This window comes from Stegodyphus dumicola, chromosome 2 (assembly GCF_044657685.1).
Source record: "Stegodyphus dumicola isolate Sdum_Otavi_A_Nest chromosome 2, ASM4465768v1".
In the NCBI taxonomy this organism is placed as follows: domain Eukaryota; kingdom Metazoa; phylum Arthropoda; class Arachnida; order Araneae; family Eresidae; genus Stegodyphus; species Stegodyphus dumicola.
Genome location: NC_140769.1, coordinates 169923473 through 169939343, shown reverse-complemented (window position 1 = coordinate 169939343; position 15871 = coordinate 169923473). Strand labels below are relative to the sequence as shown.

The window sequence follows — 15871 nt, the reverse complement described above, 5'->3', positions numbered from 1 at the left end:
CAATATGATGTGAAACACTTCCCAGAACCTATATTTTATTCCCATTCTTGCATACTGTGTTTCCAGTAAAGATTCACCATATTACACATCACCTGCATCCTTAATTTGAATAAATCTTTCAGTCAGATACCATAAGCCACTGCTGTAGTGAAAATGTTAAGAGAGAATGAAATGGTATATCCTTAATGTTATAATTTACTTCTACAATTAAATATATGATATCCTCTTTGTAGTTATATCAAAGAATGCATGGCAAGAATACACAGAACAAAACTATAATCAATATTTTAATTGCCATATTCGGAATACAACAGCATGATGTGAATGTGTACATAAAAATTGTATTAATCTGTTATTGCATCATGCCTTTTCTTTGCTTGCATGTAACACCAATATATCCTAGGTATTGAGGTTTTTTTAAAAAATTGTACCAGACTTATGAAGCAAAGTGTATATGCTTCACTGAAACATACCAAAAAGAATGATCATATTCTTAATTATTTCTTGCAAACTCCAAACCTTACTTTATGTTTCATGATATCTTAAGCCCAAGATTAAATTACAGCACTGAGTTTTTAAAAGCAGAACTGTTATAACGGTACTTTGCACATACTAAGACAGTGATGCAAGACTATCTAAATTCATGCACAAAGATACGTCAATTGAAGTAGCTCTTTTAATTTTCTAATTCCTGGATTAAACCTTGTACAATTCTTATCAAAATTTAGAATAATACTTTAATAATAATAATCCCCCAACATAAAAGCAATACTTTATTAACTGTGTATAAAAATTAGGTTCCAAGTGTAAAATCTATCATTGATCAAATTAATTAAAAATCACTATACATTTATTCCAGGGCAATATATACCACATTGTTTCACAGATCCCTCCTCTTAAGGAAAAGCTACTGATTTTTTTTTTTTTTTTTTTTTTTTTTTTAAATTCTGTAAGGGGAAAAAAATTGAAACAGAATTATCATAATAAACAGGGTAAAAGGTGTTCATAAAATTCTATTTGCAATTGAAATGATAATAATATCAGGCTAAAACCAGGAAACAAAACAAAATGATTAGCTTAATTTTACTTTTAAACTAGAATATAAAATTCATAATAAATAACACAAACAATTAACAAAAATTGATTAAAAACTATGCAAGGCATTGAAACAAAGAATGTGTTAAAGGAAAATAATAAAATGAACTTTTTTTTTATTTAAGAACCTAGGTCTTCTCTTTTACATAATCATAAAATACTAATACACAGAACTATTGACATTTATCAAACACAGAAGAAAATCTTAAAGACTAAATGTATATCATTTGAAATTTCTAATGTATCTTAAAATAAAACGATGGTGTATCATAAAAGGTATTTTTGCTTGCCAGAAATATAATTCAGTAAAATGGTTCAAAATAGTGTTATTTCACTGATTTTAAGCATTTAGTGTAGACAGAATTACATGCAAGCACATGAAGTTATCCACATACTGATAAAGAATTTTCTGATCAGTAGCGTATCCTTTCAGAAATGCCATTATTAAGGCATATGATTCTGCGAAAAAATCAAAATCAACAACAGCTACAATCACTGCCAATGTGCCCCATTTTATCTACAATATATGCAAGAACAAAAGGCACAATATTTAAGTATCATTCGCAATTCGCGTGCTAATGCATGTGTAAACTTTAATACATATTATTTACGTAAATAGTTTAGAGCCGATTTACTGCATTTACTAATACCTTGCTTTTCACAATTAAGACAATCTGCAGCGTCCACATGTAGAAGTGGAGGGAGACCAACAAGGTAGTGTAAAGCATTTAATATACAAAAAGACTGTTGAATCTTTTACTTTCCAGTCCACTTGGGCAAAAAAATACCAAGCAAATGGATGCTTGGCAACAAACATAATAGTCGTTAGAACCCATAATATGTGCACTGATGCTAGAAGGCAGATCCTTCAGGTGGTTGACTTAGCCTTTGATTTTCCTTTAAAGTCATCGCTCTGCGTAGCTCTTGTAGGACTGTTTTAATTGAATAATTTCTCTGCCAACGACTTAATACAGGAAGAGTTCTTTTATCCACCTGCGAAGTTTAATAAAAATTTTTAAGGACACATATTAAACAAAATACACTGACGAAGAAATGAAAACAGAAAAAAACAATATCATTAGGTACAGATCTTTATATGGGGACATAAAAAGAGAATGCTAAGATTATAAAATTGTATTACACACACACAAAAAAAAAAAAAAATAAATAAATAAATAAATAAATAAACACACATATGCATTATACAAGGGGCGTTTCTTAAGTAAGGACCGTTTGAAAATTAAAAAAGATGAAATCCATATATGTATATTGAAAATTAGATACCAAATTCATGTTCCAAAAAACAGGTGCAATTTCACATTAATATTTGTTACTACAGTCAAAAGTCGTTAATTCGGACACCCATGATCCGGACCTCAAAGCTAAAATCTTTCTGCGCATGCGCATAGGCGTTTTACTCGTGCGCGCAAGACATTTACGACTGCGCATATGCGTCTGCGCAAGTGCAGAATACGTTTTCGCGGGTGCATTTAATATATAACGGACGGTATAAACTAAAATTATCTAATTATCTATTTCAGTTAATGTTGATGATTGCGTTGTTCCTTAATCTTCAAATTGGATCCGGCTTATTATTTTTTGCAGACTGTAAGAGCAATTTTCTAAAAGTAAGCTTGAACTTTCGATTATGTCAAATAGAATTTCCGATGCTGGAGCTCCCAAAGGATCTAGAAAACGAAAGTATGTTTCGATGTCCATCAAACAAAAAACGAATTGCTACAAAAAATGGATAAAGGCATATTCTTTGTTTATCTAACCGTTCCGAAATCATTTTATCAATTTCACGCTGCTCTGCGCCCGGGGGGGGGGGGGGGGGGGCGGAGACGTCGCGGCGCGCAATGAACTGGAAGTTGATTTGTCAACACTATCGTTATCTTCAGGGCAGATGTTTTTATTTTATTCAGCTTATAATTCCTTACTAAATGTAGTATTTAATTTCAATGTACTCCGTCTTTGATATGATTTAAATCAAATTCCTCGTCATTATAAATATCACGAATACAAATCAAATAGTTTTCTGGTTGCAATTTTCTAATTTCGGCTATGCGTAAGGTATGCTTTACGCATTCGCACGTTGAAAGAAATGTTTAATAAAGTAAACAAATAAATATTAGGCTTCTTTTTTGGTAAATTTTGATACCCTTTAGATCATAATTGCTCATTATTTTATAAATTACGGTTTCATCTTTTTAATTTTATAATTTCTGCATGCCATCTTACCAGATTTAAACTGATGATCTATAATCCGGAAAAATTGATAATCCGGAATCGCCGAAGTCCCGACGAGTCCGGATTAAAGACTTTTGACTAAAATTGGTATACTACAGAAAATTATTTTTTATGTATTATATTTAGAATTATATCAATTGCATTTTCTTGTTTTGAAATAAATGATTACAATGATAGTTATTTTTCTGTTTTTATTAATTACCATTCATAAAAATATTAGAAAAAATATTTTTGCATGGACATTAGGGTTCTTTAGAACTTTAACACTGTCACAAATAAAGGTAAAATTTAATTTCAAGACAAGAATTATTTCCATAAGTTTAATGTTATACTATGTAATAAGGTAACAAATCCTGATACTAATTTGGCACTTACTTTTGAATTATTTCATGAATTTATTATCATTTATATATAATTCAGAAACCTGGCTCTGTTGAAGAAGACCAATGAATTTTCAATTACTTGTTATATTAATATTATTATGTTATTTTACTGGGTTGTTTTGTTTCTGATTCAATTGTGATGTATATGTTCTATGAAATATCACAAAACACAGAATAATACAAAGTATTGAAAACAGCAACTAATTACCTTGTAACTTCTTTCCCATTCTTTACAAAACTGCACAACCTACAGTTTTCTGATTTGAAAGCAGTTTGCCATAAAAAAACTGCCATAGTTCTGATATCACAGTAAACTACTTTTTGTTAAGGTTGTGAAATTAGTAGAAAAAAGAAAGGTAATTTTTGAATACATGGTGCTTTCCATTGAGGTTTTGAACTACTTGATAAGTTAATATTTTATTGAAGTAAATTCCTTTATTATTAATAACTGAAAATTATATTACTTGCTAATTTTCAATACGTAATGTAAAATGCTATTTGTGCAAATAATCCTCTATTTCCTAATTTTTATATTTAAACTTCACATATAAACTAGAGGCACCCGTGTAACAGAACACTGTAGCATGAACAATGAATGAATAGTATAATGAAGTCAGTTTTGAAATTTAAGTTTAATAACATATGCAACCAAAACAACAACAACAAAAAAAAAAAAAAAAAAATTAACAAGGATATTTGACAATATGTAAATTTTTTGTTTACAAAACCATTAATTTTTGTAAATTAAAAAAAACAAGTTTATATTATCTAGAAGATAAAATTTCAGATGCATTAAGAAATGAGAGACACCTCAAAAATAAAAAAGATTATAAATATCTATAAAATAAAAAACTAAATAACTGTAGAATTTTATAACACTTAAATATATATATATACATATATATAATAGAATTCTTTCTTGTTAAAGCTTTATTAAGATAAATTAAAATCATTATTTAATTTTTTTTTTTTTTTTTTTTTTTTTTTTTTTAAAGAAAACTATGTACTATAATATGACAAAACAGAATGATATTTTCTATACATTCCCTTCTGCATATCACTAAATATTCTGACTTGGAAAGAATCGTACCTTTAAATTTTTTCTCCATAAGGAAATGCATCTAGAAGTTCAGCCAATCCCCTGCATTTCCCTGTCTTTTGTGAAGTAAATGTCTATCTCCCCTTTAAGGATGAATCAAACTACTTACATGGGCCATTGTTGCAAAACAGTAGATTTTTTAAAGGGAAAAATCATCAGATATACAAAACCCCATATTTTAAAGGATCTTACAGTGTCTGAATAATGAATCCAAAAAGCTAAGCATTGCTAATTACAATTTTGTGTTGTTACTTTTATAATTTAAAAATTTCAATTTACACTCATATTAACATCAAAGATAAAATTCTCATTGGTACTTTGATTTATTTATTTATTTAAATCACAAGCATATACAACACCATATACTATGTCGATATGGTTGCAGTTGTTAACATGGCCTTATTTAGTTTGGTGTCAGAATCAAATCTTGCAGTTATTTTTTAACCCTCTTCTACAAAGCTGGCACACATATCACATTTGTAAAATTCAATTTTTTTTAATTGATGCATATGTTTATTTGCTTAGCGTTAAATTTTTCTCGCACGTTTTTTCTTAACAATAAAGCTATTATCATAGAAAATTAAAAAAAAAAAAAAAACTTTTTTTGAATCTTTTAACTTATCAAAAATCATTTAATTTTTATAGCTAATATCATATGATTCCATTAGTAAGAAATTGCTAAATCAAAAGAACATTAAAAATATATCACATCACGTATGGGACTTTAATAGCCTACACAAATCTGAAATAAATATTTATATAAAAAGCTTGCATAATATTAAATGCCCTAAAAACTATAAAGCAATATTTTAACTATAACAATACTCACATTCAATAAAATCTGGGAAGCAAATATATGAATTCTACTATATTATCAAAATTCCTATGTACAAAAGAAAATCTGATTCACAATACAGAGTCATAATAAAGATACTCCACACATACATTCATTTCTCTTCGATTTAAAGTGTGTCATTTTTAACAGCTCCTAATTCATTATTAGTGCATGCAATCATATTATTGTTATAACTGGGCGAAAAAACTATTTTTATTATTTAGCCCATTTACCTAAAAGACTGCAAGATAAAGTTTTGTAATATACATTTTATTACTTCTGAATTTCCCCTTAACATGTCTATGAATTTTCTGATACATATTTTATACGAAAATAGTTTTTTCAACCTCAAGTGTAGAACAGTTATATTGTTAGCAAATTCATAAAACTGCAATAAATTTCAACAAAAAAAGGTGAATTTTGGATGTTTCACAGGTTTAATCAGTTAACTTTGCAACAGCAATAAACTGAACATTTTCTTTGTGTACTGTGACTCTATGAGAATTGCTCAGTATTTTTCATATGTTGATTGCTTATTTAAATAATTTCCAGGAAAGAATTTTTAAATTATCATTCTGTTTCACATATTACAGATAGTCAGCTGTAAATTCTTTCTAATATATATACAAAGTTCGGAAAATATCATTTAATTGACAAAAACTGAACACTTTAGATTCAATTTAGCATAGGATGTAATCAAACTTTTTTTTTTTTTTTTTAATTTTGATCTTCCATCTTCAATTCACAGAATTCAATACAAAATACTATATTAGTCACTAAACTGTCAGTAACTAAATCATTTTGATCTGATAAACTATCAAAATTAATCCAAAAGAGTCATATTTCTATTAGACTTCTGAAATCACTTTTCTGTTTTTACAAATGTTTTAATAAACCAGTAAAATAATTAATGCATAAACTATGCTTTGCAGAAAATGATTTAAGCAAACAAAAGATTTCTCAATATATTAGGAAATAATTCTTTTTATGAGAGCAGAATGGTAAAACAAAATTGTTAGATATATGGATATAAAAAGGAGGGCCTCAGAATAAAAATTTCTTCATAATTGCCTCACATAGGTATAAAGTTCTTCCCTGGCTAAAAATGAAAATTCTGGTTAAAGATTATGCAATCTTAACTGAGCAGATTCTTAAAGATAATGATGCACAATACCTAATCACTTTTGTGATGATAAATCTACATAAACTTGTAATTCTAAGGTATCGAGGATTATGAACAAACCAATTCAATTTTTCAAAATAAATAATATAATTAACAGGCATTGTAATAAGAAAAGTGTAGAAAACTGGCTTATAAAATAATGACTTTACAAACAGAGGAGGTAGCAAATGTATATTTACATCCTTTTGAAAAATTTGATACTTGGTTTCAAAATACCCCCCCCCCCATTTTAAGAATGCAAGTTTAGTTATTTTTGGGGGTGGGGGCGAAGTTTCAGAATAAGACTTAATTAATTTTCTAAAATAATTACTAATGACAAACTGAAGTATTAACTATGGATAATTCACAGAGCCCAGTACTTCCGAGTAATTATAGCATTTTCAGACTTAGCTTAAGATTTTATTGTACTAAAACACCCCATGTATTTGGAATGTGCAAAAGAAGCTATTAATCATATTTTTTATAATACCTATGTTGAGAATAAATCCAGAAAACTTAAGAAATATACATGATGCACTGAAGACATAAAACATAATTTTTTAAACCATAAATTTTCAAAATTTTATTAGAACAGAAACTCCTTTCTACAGATGCCTATCCATGTGACGACAAGCATCAATTTTGCAATTTAAGGTGTTTGTAGATAAACAATAAATATATGTGATATTTTAATGCGTAGAAAGAACCCAGTACTTTAATTTCTGACATTCTAAGAGACTATACTGTGTAGTTACAATGATGGATGCATAAACCAACTTTGCCTGCCTGATGACTGTCTGTTGCTCAGCCTCTGCTAGCTATCCACTATTAAAAACAAACATAACAATCTTCTTTTCATCCCATTTCATTTTTCTATTAGTTCTAAAATTGCTTAGATTTTCCTTAAATTCAACTTTGAAGTCCTTTTCTCATCAGTTTGCAAAATTTGTAGTTCATTTTTTTAAAGATCCTATCTCTGATATTAATTCATGAAGAATTTATAACATGTTGTCAGAATGGTTTGGCAAAAGTCAGAAAAGTGTTAAATTTTGCATCAAGGAACACACGTCCAATGTTTGAAAAGAAATTAACAAATCTCTCAAGACCCAATTACGGGCACTTTACCATAATTATAACTTGGGCTCTGCAATGGATTTCCTCGGAGTTTTTCGCATTCACAAAAATTTATCCTCTTTAGTTAATACATTAATTCCAATTTATTTCTTCCCAGTGCTTTCAAAATTTTAACAGCTTAACCAATATCTGAACACTGTGAAAATGGATAGTTTCATTCAAAATCTATGTTTTTTGTTTAATTTTAAATAATGTACACTGCGCAAATAAAAGGGGGGAGGATACAGTCCGCTACCTCTCGTTCTACTTTGCCGAAATTCAAATTGCGTTTTTCATGTCTCGAAAGCGTGATTTAGAATATGTATTCGATTTATATATAGCATTGTTTTAATGTAGATATTTTGACACAAAATCGGACTTTTTCTGAAATGACATGCTAATCTTTTTCCATATTTCGATTCTAGGACTCAAATTAAGCCAAATTTTATAAAAATCACATCAGTAGTTTTTAAAAAATTTTAGCCCTCAACGCTAATTGAATTTGATATATATTTATTAATCTCTCTTTTTTTATTAAATGTGTTTGATTCTTCCTTTGATATTTCAAAATTTAGGTTCATTCCAAATAAAATTCGTCTTTTTTCTACAATTTATTTTTAAAATAATATTTATAAATTTTTTGAAAAAATTTTGAATTGTAATCTATAAAATTTTTACCATCAACTTAAAGTAGATGTTTTTCTAAGCATAATTGCAAAAAATTAGTTTTTTATTCAAAATTTCTGAAGATATACATGAATTTATATATGGGTGTGTTTTGAAATTTGGCATATTTGTTGAAAGCGATAATAACATTAAATGTGGTTGAGGCACTTGGTTAAAATTATTTGAAAGTAGAAACATCGTGAATTTTTTTCTGTTCATGCACAATTTAAAAAGCTAGGAAAGTTGTGATTTTTTTTTTTCCCTGTACCAATGGAAGGGAAAGGAAAATAGGTTGCCATATATTAAGAAGTTTGCCAAGTGAATTATTCTTGGTGCAAACTGGGAAAAAAAAAAGCGCCACGTTAAATTTTTAAATTTCTCCATAAATTTCACTCCAAATTTTAGAGAAAGTTTAATATTTAAGCATAATTTGAGTTGCAGAATCGAAATATGGAAAAAATTGGTATGTTATTTCAAGAAAAGTCCCATTATGTGTCAAAGTACCCATGTTAGAACAATGCTATAAAGTGGTGGCCAAAATTGTGGACACTTTTATGTTTTTGAATTTTGTATGCTTATAGAAAACGTTACGTTTCACAAAATGCAAACTTGTATATATCATTTTAAAGAGACTTTATTACTGAATTCAATTATTTTCAATACAAAAAAAGTTAAACGATAATAGTTATCGATATACATTAGAGAGTGATGATTGTAGTGAGTTATCAGTACTTAGTAGGGTACCCTTTATTTTTTATTACAGCTTCACATCGACGTTTCATTGAGCTGACAAGAGTTTTAAGCTCTTCTTTCATTATTACATGATGCCATGAAACAATTCTAGCCTCAATTCTCAATTAGTTCCCTTTTATTTGATGAGCGCCTCATTCGGACAAGAGTTTTCAAACAGTGCCACAAATTTTCGATAGGATTGAGGTCAGGACTGTTTCCTGGCCATGACAACAATTTAATGCTCTTTGCACGAAACCACTCTTTCGATATTTTGGCCGTGTGGCAAGGAGCAGAATCCTGCTGAAAAATAAATGAAGCATTCTTGGGAAAGAGATCTCTGATGGAAGGTAGAAGTTTTGGTTCTAGAATAGTGTCAATGTATTTTCTGGCTTTCAGTGTCCCATTGATGACATGAAGGTGACCAATACCATCTGCTGACGTGCATGACCAAATCATAACACTAACTGGGTTTTTCACAGTTGCTTGAATGCAGTCAGGATGTAGCTCTTCTCCTATTCTACATCTTACACATTTTCACCCATCACTACCAAATAACGATATCTTAGTTTCATCACTCCATATAACTTGTGACCACTGATCACCTGTCCAATTAATGTGTTCCTTTGCCCACTGTAGTCTTTTTTTTTTTCGTTGCTGAAAATTAAGATAAGGCCCTTTTCGTGGAATTCTACCTCTCAGTCCAACATCTGTTAATCTTCTCCCGATTGTTCTTGAACTTACACAAACACCAGCATCATTCAGATCACTTCTGATGGCCGCTGATGATATTTTTCTATTTTGGAGACATAGTCTTTTTATTCTTCTGTCATCAATAGATGTGGTGCACCTTTTTCGGCCTTTTTCTTCTTTGTTTTTTAATGAATTTGTCTCCTGATACCGTAAACAAAACTTTCGGACTCCAGATGTAGTCACTGAACCACCCACCTGTCTTGCAATTTCAGCATAGACAGACCACTTTCTTGTAACACAATAATAATACATCTCTTTCTAGGTGTCCAATCTACTCTTTTATTTGATGTCATTGCTTCTTGACTAAATATTAAAAATTTTTACAAAAATTCCTACTTATAATTGCAGTGTATAAGAAACAGGTCCTTCTTCTACAGAACAAAGCAAAATAATGAATTGTTTCAAGTGTAAACATGATGTCAGCTTCTACTGGCAGTTACTAACGTTTGATTGGTTCTCAGAACAAGAACAGTGATTGGCCAGGAAAGCTAGACATAACAAACCACTTCATAACTGTGTTTTTTATTTATATTAAAGTACATATAACTTTTTTGTATTGCAAATAATTGAATTTTGTGTTTTGTATTGAATTCAGTAATAAATTCTCTTTAAAATGATATATACAAGTTTGCATTTTGCGAAACGTAACATTTTCTATAAGCATACAAAGTTCAAAAACATAAAAATTTCCAAAAGTGTCCACAATTTTGGCCACCACTGTATATAAATCTAATATATATCCTAAGTCGCGCTTTCAAGACATGAAAAATGTAATTTGAATTTTGTCAATCGGCCCAGTAGAGCGTGAGATACAGAACTGCAACCCCTTTTTTTTTTGCACTGGGTATAACAAATTTTAATTATATTTAGTATTTATAGTAAAAGATATTCACATATTATGTACATTAAAGTAAGCCTGTCTTAAATATTATATACATTTTACAATACTGCTACGAATTTGGTATTTAAAAAGCTAATGTTAGTTCAATTATAAATTAAATGGTTTTATTTCTCGTGCAGTGCAGCGCGTGACGAATATTCAAGAAAGCTAAGCCGGAAAATTGAAAATACAAGAGCGCGTGCATTAAATAAATAAATAACTCTTTTTGATTTTGAGAAAGTACTGGAAAATTCTAGTGCGTGATTTTAAAATCTTATAAAAGGAGGAAAACATCTCAGTTTGTAGTAGTTGCTTAGTTTGTTGTTGTTTAGAAAACTGCTCTTGTTGATTGTAGCGAATTCGCGGATTAGCGTTCTTTAGCTGTTTTGAATTACGTTCTATTGGACATTTGAGTACTTAAAAGAAAACTACTGTGAGATATTGTAATACTGTGTGATAATTTGAGAAAATTTAAGCATTTTTGTTGTGATAATAATAAATTTTTGTTCATTTTTCATCGGACTTGTGCATTCATTTCATAACGAACCCGTACGCACGCAACAATTTTTGGTGTCAGAAGTGGGATTTGAATGCCAATAACGAGCGATGGAAGAGCAGTTAAGGCAGTTGATATCAGCCTTTGCCTCGTTTAAAGAAGAAATGAAATCTAGCCAAGGAAACATGGAAGGGGCCGTCAACTCTGTTAAGGAAGAAATGAAATTGGGCCAGGAATCCGTTAAGGACGAAATGAAAGCCGTTCAAGCTGGTCAAGAAGAAATGAAAAGAGAAATTACTTGCATAATAGAAAATAAATTTGAAGCTATGGAAGGCAGAATTGACACAGTTGAAAACAAAGTTGGACAAATTGAAGAAAAAGTTTCTTTCGTAAAAGATCAAATTGAAGAAAGAGTTTCTTCGGTGAAAGAAGAAATAGAAGAAAGAGTTTCTTCTGTAAAAGAACATATAGAAGGGAGAGTTTCTGCTGTGGAGGAACGAATTGAAGGAAGAGTTTGTGCCGTCCAATATCAAATCGAACAACAAATTGATAAGAGAGTTTCTGCAGTTGCCAAAGAAATGGATGCTTTAAAGAAATTTGCAGCGTCGGCAGGGAGCAGGAGTGATGATTTTAAATTCTTACCGATGCCTGCTCGTCCACCTCTGAAGCTATCCATATATGATGGGAAGACCTCCTGGCAGGTGTATAAGACACAATTTTCTATCGTGGCGGATGCGAATGGATGGGATTCCCAAGCTAAGGCCTGTCATCTCGCCGCTTCTTTAAGAGCCGACACAGTGGATATCCTTCAGACTCTTCCCAAAAACAAAAGGTTAGATTTCGAAGCTCTGTCCGGCGCCTTGGAGTTGCGCTTTGGGGAGAAGTGTTTAAAAGACTACAGCAGGCTCCAATTAAAATCCCGTCAGCAGAAGCCCACCGAAACACTTCAGGAGCTCGCCACGGATGTTGAAAGGCTGTCACATCACGCCTTTTCGGAGTGCCCGACAGAAACAAGAGAAATCCTGTCGCTGCAATATTTCATCGACGGCATCCGGGATCCTGAAATACAGACAGCTCTTCGAATGGCAGATGTAAAGGACATAAAAAGCGCTCTGTTGTACGCCATGAAGTTCGAGGCAGCCCAGCAAGCAACTAGTAGAGATCGCTACCAAGTTAGAGCTGTGCGAGTCCATGAGCCAGTGGATCAACTGATGGCTCATTTAGATGATTTAGCCAGACAAGTCGATGCTTTGATACGGAGTAGGAGCGAGAAGAAAGTGGCTCTAAAGTGTTGGAGATGTGGTAGTGAAGGTCACCTAAGACGGAATTGCAGAACACCCCAGAGTACGGAATATAAAGCAGATGATTTTACCAGACAAGTCAGTGGCTTGAGATGGAACAGAAGTGAAAAGAAACTAGTTCTAAAGTGTTGGAACTGCGGAGTTGAAGGCCACATACAAAGAAACTGCAAAACACCCCGAGGTACGGAAAATAAGACCATTTCCCAGCAATGACGCAGTAAACAAATTAGTGACCATATCGAGGAACGGAGGTTGCCAGATAATGAAAAACCTTGTTTTAAAGCGCTTAAAATTTATACAGTGAGTGGCAACAGTAACGGACTGTCCATTAATGGGAATATCGATGGAGTTCCTTGCAATATGATCATTGACACAGGAGCTAATATTACCATCATTAGGAAAGATTTAGCTGAACAGTTTAAAGATAAACTTATTTGGACGCCATCCTGTGTTACTCTTCAGACTGTGTCTGGTGATAAGATCGACATAACTGGGAAGTTAAATGTAAGCATCACGTTTGGAAGTGCCGCCTACACATGGCATATGTGGTGGATATCACAGATCCATGCATACTTGGATTCTACTTTTTAAGGAAATACAATTTTTCCTTAGACTTGAAAAACAACAAACTGCTTTCAGCATCTGATGGCATGACTATTCATCCTTAAATAGGATCCTCACCTGGAAATGCCGACGCCTTGTCCGAAAGATCCAGCTCGGGAAGCTGCCGAAATCATACTAGGGTCGAAAAGAAACGCAAGACTACCAGCTCTTTTCCAGCCCAGATGCTCTTCGGTCGAGACCTTCGTCTGCCTTGTGACCGCCGTACAGATGCGTCTTCATCGCCTGAGGAACACATCCAAGATGTCCAGGCCCGTTTTGAAGTGATGCTCCGTTTCGCACGAAAGCGAGTGGACTTGGCGACGGAGAAAGTGAAGACCAGATACAACACGAGAGCTACTGGACATAGATCCAACAAAGGAGACAAGGTGAGGTTGTGGAACCCGATTCAACGAAAAGGACTCAGTCCTAAACTGCAGTCACCTTCGGATGGTCCATGTACAGTGCGGAACAGACTGAATGATGTCTCCGTAAGCCTTCGAACTCTAAACCTAAAGTTGGTCATTACGACAGGTTAGCTCATTACTATGGCCATAGTACGTAATGTAAATAATTGTAAATAGTTTGAGATCATGGTCCTTTTTGTTTTTAAATGTGTATTTGATTTGATTTGTATTTAGTATTTGATATGTATTTGATAGCATTTGATTTGTTTAAGTTAGTTATTGCATTTATTGTTCATGTTGTTTGATATTGTAATGTAATGTTTATGCCTCAGTTGCATTTATGCCACAGTTGTAAGTTTAGCTTCCTGTCCAGGGACTGTACTGCCCGGGACGTGCAGTCCTTGGGAAGGGGGCAGTGTTACGAATTTGGTATTTAAAAAGCTAATGTTATTTCAATTATAAATTAAATGGTTTTATTTCTCGCACAGTGCAACGCGTGACGAATATTAAAGAAAGCTAAGCCGGAAAATTGAAAATACAAGAGCGCGTGCATTAAATAAATAAATATCGCTTTTTGATTTCGAGAAAGTACTGGAAAATTCTAGGGCGTGATTTTAAAATCTTATAAAAGGAGGAAAACATCTCAGCTTGTAATTGCTTAGTTTGTTGTTGTTTAGAAAACTGCTCTTGTTGATTGTAGCGAATTCGCGGATTAGCATTCTTTAGCTGTTTCGAATTACGTTCTATTGGACATTTGAGTAGTTAAAAGAAAACTACTGTGAGATATTGTAATACTGCGTGATAATTTGAGAAAATTTAAGCATTTTTGTTGTGATAATAATAAATTTTTTTTCATTTTTCATCGGACTTGTGCATTCATTTCATAACGAACCCGTATGCACGCAACAATACATTATTTTTCATTTATATGTTTAATATATTAAAAAAGATATTAACACCTAATACTTACAATTCCAGAGCTTTCACTAACACCTGTCATCTTTATCTTTGATATAAACCTAACATTTGGAGGTTCATCAGGATATTGAAGTCCACATTCTACTTTCAAACTGTAAATCCTGTTTTCATATGGTGTCTAATAAAATGAAAAGCGTGACATACATTTGAGTTTGCAAGAAATAAATAATTCACTACATGAACATAAAAAAAAAATTAAATATTTAAAAAAAACTTTAAAAATGATCGATGCCAGTTAGGAACAGTCCCTCAAATTCAGTCCAATATAAAAATTTCTTGTAACATGTGTATATTTGAAATTAAGCACTTTTAAAAATGAATCAGCAAAGGCAATTGAATAAACTATAGTAATTATCTACACCTGAAATTCACTTTTATAAGAAGAATAAAAAAAAAGAACATAAAATTTATCAAGTAATTAGCATTAAATTATAAAAATCCTCCAAAATTTATACTTATATTACTTATATTTTACACCTATAACAATCCCATATATTTTAAAGAAGATCAGTGACATTTAAGTTTTACTAACAATTAAATATACAATTATAATAGTCCCATATATTTTAAAGATTACAACAGATATTTGAGTTTCATTAACAATTAGTTTAAAGTTGATTTTTTTTTCTTTTATACCTCGTTTCGTCATATACTTGCTTGCCCAGAGATGTATGCAAATTTTTTGTCAAGCAGCATAGGTTAAAATGAGAAGTAAAATCATAACTAGCATGATTTGTAACAGAAGCTTGGCAGTTGTTTTTTGCTTTTGCTACCACTGCTGTTTGCTAAGAAAGAGAGAGATGCTGATCAGAATGGACATGAACACCTAGGGATGGCAAAGTTTTTGGAATTTAGGATTTATAGAAGATTGCACCAGGTGGCAAAACTGCACATGTACAGTGAGTGCAGTGTGTGACATACGAGAAGATTCTTCTAAATTGTCAGTTTTCAAATTCTTTATTATTAGAAAAATTCCATTCTATGCTCGTACAAGATCAGAAATATTTTTGCAATATTTCATGCTTGTGTCTAGTAAACAGATGAGAATATAAGTGGGAGAAGAAACTGTTAAGAGGAAGACTACTAAAGGATACTAGATCAAGAGAAAAAAAAAAAAAAAAAAA

At 31.5% G+C, this 15871-nt stretch overlaps 1 protein-coding gene across 1 annotated transcript in view; it reads right to left on the bottom strand.

Annotated features, from left to right (window-relative positions):
- Positions 1 to 270: 270 nt before the first annotated feature.
- Uev1A (Ubiquitin-conjugating enzyme variant 1A) overlaps positions 271 to 15871 on the bottom strand; it is a 31556-nt gene continuing 15955 nt past the window's right edge. Inside the window, exons 3-4 of the mRNA XM_035350990.2 lie at positions 14740 to 14865; positions 271 to 2088 (exon numbers count right to left, since the gene is read on the bottom strand). Coding sequence (XP_035206881.1) covers positions 1948 to 2088; positions 14740 to 14865 — 267 coding nt within the window. The 3' untranslated portion in view covers positions 271 to 1947. The remainder of the gene's footprint in view (positions 2089 to 14739; positions 14866 to 15871) is intronic.